Source organism: Vitis vinifera, chromosome 8 (assembly GCF_030704535.1).
Source record: "Vitis vinifera cultivar Pinot Noir 40024 chromosome 8, ASM3070453v1".
In the NCBI taxonomy this organism is placed as follows: Eukaryota; Viridiplantae; Streptophyta; class Magnoliopsida; order Vitales; family Vitaceae; genus Vitis; species Vitis vinifera.
This window is the reverse complement of record NC_081812.1, coordinates 5,863,442-5,869,686: the sequence shown is the minus strand read 5'-3', so window position 1 is coordinate 5,869,686 and position 6,245 is coordinate 5,863,442. Positions and strand designations below refer to the sequence as shown.

The following is a 6,245-nucleotide window of genomic DNA, read 5'->3' as shown; positions in this document are numbered from 1 at the left end:
TGGTGGTAGAAAATTGGCAACTGCTATCAAGATGTTCAAACATATTATCAAACACATGGATGAAATGAATGATTGCGATAAGGTACATATATGAAGTTGTATTCATATCATAGTTGTAAATAATTATCAATGCTAAAATGTGTGTTTTGTTTAGATATACATCCCGATGCACGATACATGTCCGGATCATTGGTATTTGTGTGTTATAAATCTTCATCAACATAATATTCATATATTGGATTCATTACCATCAATAGAAAGGGATGACATGCGAACTTCATCTGTGAGAACTGTGGTATGTCTTATATTTTAATGAATTTTATTAGTTTTAATGTTAGTTGTTAAATAGCATGTTTTATTTTGCTAAAAGATATAATGATACGAATCTTAGGTTGAAGAGTGTGCACATTTTTTTAATCTCAATGGGCATCTAAAGAATTTATCAAGTGTTCGCATTGAAAGACCTACATGGGTAGATGTGCAAGCCAATGGATAAGCAAGCATAATTGTTTCTTCAAATATAATGTGTTTAAAATAATATTTCTATGTACTAACTAGATAATGTTTACTCATTTTATTTGTTAGGTGGGATTGTGGAGTCCATGTCATTAATCATATGCAAAGATCTGATTTCATGGACTCAAGTTCAACCCCTTCCCATTGGGACTCTACAACTATAAGACACAAATTGGCAATTGAATTACTTCTTGATGATGAAAATAGTGAGAAAGCTATAATATTAGATAAAGTTTAGAATCATGCAAAAATAAAGAGAAGAAGAGTATAGAATACAATCAAGAGTTGATTTTTTTTTTTTTTTGTACATTATTTTTTGCATTGTAGTACAACTCATTGGTTATGATATGTAGAACTTGCTCCCGAAATTCCAGATGTAAAGTGGTTCATGGTGACCTACATTGAAAATATTTACACATAATATTTTGAAAGAAAATCCATATGATTAAATACTAAATGTTCGGAACTTCTGTCAATATATAGATATATGATATGTGGTGTATATAAGTTATTCTATGACTCTTACTTGGTTTGTGAAGTAATTTGGTGGATGTAACCCGAGCTATGAATCATTTAAGCTTGTTTCTAGACCATTCTGAAATGTGCCAAGTGTTGTCTATAATATGATTTAATTTTTCAATTACTCTAATAAGTAATATTTTTCACATCATAATAAAAATTACTTAAAAAATGTTAAACTTACATTTTGAGAAAATTCATTTGTCTCGTGTCTTGATCCACCTTCCATGTTGTGATTTAGTAATGAAGGCATGTCCCCCTGTATTAATATAAAGAATTCAATTTTTTATTTCAACCAATTTAACCAAATAAAAATAACTATAAAGTGAATAATTAATGAATTTAGTGAATGGTGTTTGAACATACCATATCTTCAATTGAATCTTCAATGTTGATAAATGCATTGTGAGTGTTGATGAACTCTAGGCATTTTCGAACAGTGTGTTCTACTTTCTTACATTTCCCACAATGCCTTGGTTTCTTAAATTTGTCTTTTAAGTTACCTGGATTACCTTTCGTCTTCACAATGATAGGATCTCGAACATGGTGTTTTGTAGCTTTCAAATCTTCTCGTTCACTTTCTTCCGCTGAATTTTTACAAAGTTCTTCCATTTGATAAGTGAGTCTTTGTATTTCACATCTAGCCTCTTTAAAAGCTTTTTTCGATTGAGATGCAAAATAAGACATCCATGAGCACATAGAGCTGAGTGCACCATATCGTATGATGTTAGTCGCATCACCTTGACTTTCATTGTCATGATGAACTTGGACCGTTTCCTTTGCTAACTTAGACCACCTTTTCATAATACAAGTCTCAGGTATTTCTTCAAGGTGTTCTATCTTCATTACAACAATCATGTGGGGAGATGGAAAACCAACTGACTCAAACATCATACAAGTACATTTTATAGACCGATCACTATTACCATAACATACTTTCCAAATCTTGTTAGGGCTTCTAAACTTGGTCAATGTATGGACACGATAACCTCCATGATTTTCTGTACTGTCAGGGAAAAACAATTCTGCATTCTTCATCTCATCCTTAAATTTTAGAAAAGATTGCCTTGTGAAAATAGTCCCTGCATATTTCTCAAGTGCATAGAGTTTGGTTGTTAGAATAGCTGAAGAATGGTGTGTCTCAAACTCTACCTTTGCCTCATTATGACAAATACGTGAGAGTGCTCTATCAAAATGCTTGACAAACTCAAACAGATTCAAACGAGTTTTAAGGAAACGATTCAAGTATGCATTCATGCTCTCACACCTTTGTGTTCTTTTCATACCAGCAAAGAAATGCCCCCTTAAATAAGTCTCTGCCCATCTAGAATGCTTAGCATATATATCTGTTACCCACTTATGTCCTTGAAGATTAAACATTTCCAACATGTCATTCCATGCACATTCAAATTCTTCAACTGTGCCTTCCATGAACATGCACTTAGAAAAATGATTAGTAAAATCTTTGACATGGACATTAGTGAATGCATTGCGTTGTATATGCCAAGCACATAATCGATGACAAGAGTCTGGAAATATCCTCTTAATGGCTTTACGCATTGCTTTATCCCCATCAGTAATAACAGAAAGAGGCTTCTTGTTATTCATTGCATCCAAAAAAGTCTCCAAGACCCAAGTATAAGTGCTAACACTCTCATCTACCAATAATGCACATCCAAACACTATAGTTTGATGGTGATGGTTAATGCCAACTAGTATGACCAACGGTTTTTTATAAGCATTAGTCCGATAAGTTGTATCAAATGCTAACACATCTCCAAAACAACTATAATCCAATTTACTTGTAGAATCTGCCCAAAACAGGTTTGCTAGACGGTTGTCTTCATCAACATTGTACTTGTAATAAAATGATGGATCCATTTCAGACTTTCCACACAAATAAGCCAAAACACCCTCTACATCACCATCTCTTAGATGAACTCTACGATCAGCATCAACATGGTTATATAGATCTTTTTTTGTGAAGCCAACCTTATTATATCCACCTGATTGTTGCACCATGTAATCCATAATTTGGCTAGTTCCCATGCCAACACCTCGCATTACATTCAATTGAGCCTTATCTGCATTTTTAATGACCCTATGGGATCGAAGGAATTGGGTATTTTTTTGTTCCACCAAAGGATGATTATGATTAGCCATAAACTCTTTCACAACCCACTTGTTCATTTGTTTGTTAAACCCAATCCGAAATGTTGCCTCACAACCAACTCGAGTTACTGCCTTAGGTTCTCGTTTTCGATTTTCATTCTCTAAACACACTCTATGTCGATATCCTTCTTTTGAACAAACCCACTTACGAGATACTATATTTTGATTTTTATATCGTTTCACATCATCATTTCTAACACTGAATCCGGTAACTTTAGCAAATAAATTATAAAATTCTTCTGCCTCCTCTACTGAGCTAAACTCCATCTTCCATACATCTTCAACAGTTAAATCATTAAAAATCTTGTCCGAAACTAGAATGTCCTCTTCATCAAACTCAGTTTTAACAATGTTATCATATTGGTAATCAAAGTCTTCATCGTTCAAATCAATGATAAATTCATTTCCTTTGCCTTTGTCCATCGTATCTATGAAGAAACTGAAATATAAAAGATAGAGTAGTTAGAAAATTACATTATCTAGTTCGTACATATCTTAGAAAATCCGTACCCTATCTTAGAAAGTTCGTACCATGTCTTAGAAAGTTCGTACCCTGTCTTAGAAAGTTCGTACCCACTCTTAGAAAGTTCGTACCCTCTCTTAGAAAGTTCGCACCCTCTCTTAGAAAGTTGGTACCCACTCTTAGAAAGTTTGTACCATCTCTTAGAAAGTTCGCACCCTCTCTTAGAAAGTTCGCACCCTCTCTTAGAAAGTTCGCACCCTCTCTTAGAAAGTTCGTACCCACTCTTAGAAAGTTCGTACCATCTCTTAGAAAGTTCGTACCCTCTCTTAGAAAGTTCGTACCATCTCTTAGAAAGTTTGTACCCCCTCTTAGAAAGTTCTTACCCCCTCTTAGAAAGTTCGGGCCCACTCTTAGAAAGTTCGAACCCACTCTTAGAAAGTTCGGACCCACTCTTAGAAAGTTCGTACCCTCTCTGAGAAAGTTCGTACCCTGTCTTAGAAAGTTCGTACCATCTCTTAGAAAGTTCGTACCATCTCTTAGAAAGTTCGTATACTGTCTTAGAAAGTTCGTACCCTCTCTTAGAAAGTTCGTACCCTCTCTTAGAAAGTTCGTACCCTGTCTTAGAAAGTTCGTACACTGTCTTAGAAAGTTCGTACCCTGTCTTAAAAAGTTCGTACACTGTCTTAAAAAGTTCGTACCCTCTCTTAGAAAGTTTGTACACTGTCTTAGAAAGTTTGTACACTGTCTTAGAAAGTTCGTCTCTTAGAAAGTTCGTATCCCCTTTTAGAAAGTTGTACACCCTCTTAGAAAGTTCGTAAACCCTCTTAGAAAGTTCGTACCCCCTCTTAGAAAGTTCGTACCTCCTCTTAGAAAGTTCGTACTCCCTCTTAGAAAGTTCGTACTCCCTCTTAGAAAGTTCGTACTCCCTCTTAGAAAGTTCGTACCCCCTCTTAGAAAGTTCGTCTCTTAGAAAGTTCGTCTCTTAGAAAGTTCGTATCCCCTCTTAGAAAGTTCGTACCCCCTCTTAGAAAGTTTGTACCCCCTCTTAGAAAGTTCGTACACCCTCTTAGAAAGTTCGTACCATCTCTTAGAAAGTTCGTACCCTGTCTTAGAAAGTTTATACCCACTCTTAGAAAGTTCGTACGCTCTCTTAGAAAGTTCGTACCATCTCTTACAAAGTTCGTACCCTCTCTTATAAAATATTGATGACAATTTTATAACAAATTACTAAATGCTCTCAATTTGATTAAAAATAACTTAGAAAAAAATTAAAAAATTTAGATATTATAAATCATTACATATTTAAATGTTATTTCTACCTACAATAGTTATATGTAAATGGAAAAAAAAAAATCAAATGTTACCTTTTAACACTTGTAATCACTTGACATCCTTCAAGACATATAAAGCTTCATCTTCAAATTTAATCTATGAACAAAAAAAAAAAATTATATAAAAATATTAATAACAATTTGATAACAAAAATTTATAATAAACTCATAAAAAATTCTAAAATCATTATTTAACATCACATTTCTTCCTACAACAATTATATTTGGATAAAAAATATCAAATATTACCTTTGACACTTGTAATCACTTGAAATCCTTCATCTTCTTCATATAATACAAATTTTAAATTTTCTCTCTCAAAAAGTTTTAAACTTGATCTTGAAATTTGATTCATCAAAATACATCTTACATATTTTGTAATTTGGTAGTTGAAATTATTTAATTTTTATATTAAATTCCTATCCTTTTTTTTTATATATGAATAATGAGAGTATAAGAGTAGTAGGTAAGATTTTCTTTTTTTGGATAGAGTTAGGTAATGCATTAAATAACAAATTATATTTGATATTTAATAATAAATTATAAAAAAGTTGTAATATTTAGATATATATGAAATGCATGTGATTATTTCTCACCAACAAGTCATCTTTAGCGGTTTGATAAGTTTTTATAAATTTTTTAATGATATGTACTTTATACATGTCATATTTTTATTGGGGTCAAATGTGGGTAGATACCCCCAAAATGAAGAGTAGGTACCATAGAACAACCCTACTATAATAATGGAAAAGCATAAACTTTTCACCAGACCTTTAAGAAAGAGGTGAATTAGTGTTAGATAGTATGCAATGGTGATGATGAACATTGGTTATTGTATAAGTTGAGGTACTAGAGAGAGAGAGAGAGAGAGAGGTGAACTTACATAACCCTAAAAGGAGAGAAAAAGATGATACTAGAATAATGGAAAAGCAAAAACTTTTTACCAGACCTTTCAGAAAGAGGTGAATTAGTGTTGGATAATATGCAATGGTGATGATGAACATTGGTTATTGTATAAGTTGAGGTACTATAGATAGATAGATAGATAAAGAGAGAGAGGGCCTGCAAATTCAATGGATCCATATATTAGGTGTATACTGGTTTTATCATAAATACTACATTTTTATAATAACTTGCTAGAGGAACTATTATCAATTGTACACATGGGCTTACCATAGATGTTACAATAGCTGATGTTTTATATTGAACTATAATGAGCTTTGTGCATTGTTTTTACCTGTAAA

The 6,245-nt window shown here is 32.9% G+C and overlaps 1 protein-coding gene across 1 annotated transcript; it reads right to left on the bottom strand.

The window, feature by feature from the left end:
- Positions 1 to 786: 786 nt before the first annotated feature.
- On the bottom strand, positions 787 to 2,651 carry LOC132254147 (protein FAR1-RELATED SEQUENCE 5-like). The gene is made up of 2 exons (XM_059738821.1): positions 1,220 to 2,651; positions 787 to 912 (listed from the first exon to the last, which is right to left on the bottom strand). Exon 1 carries the CDS (start codon positions 2,641 to 2,643, stop codon positions 1,378 to 1,380), a length of 1,266 nt encoding a protein of 421 aa, XP_059594804.1. The 5' UTR covers positions 2,644 to 2,651; the 3' UTR covers positions 787 to 912; positions 1,220 to 1,377.
- Positions 2,652 to 6,245: the final 3,594 nt, after the last annotated feature.

Excerpts from the sequence above, each read along its gene's own strand:
- LOC132254147 (XM_059738821.1), bottom strand. The coding sequence starts at position 2,643 with ATGAATAACAAGAAGCCTCTTTCTGTTATTACTGATGGGGATAAAGCA.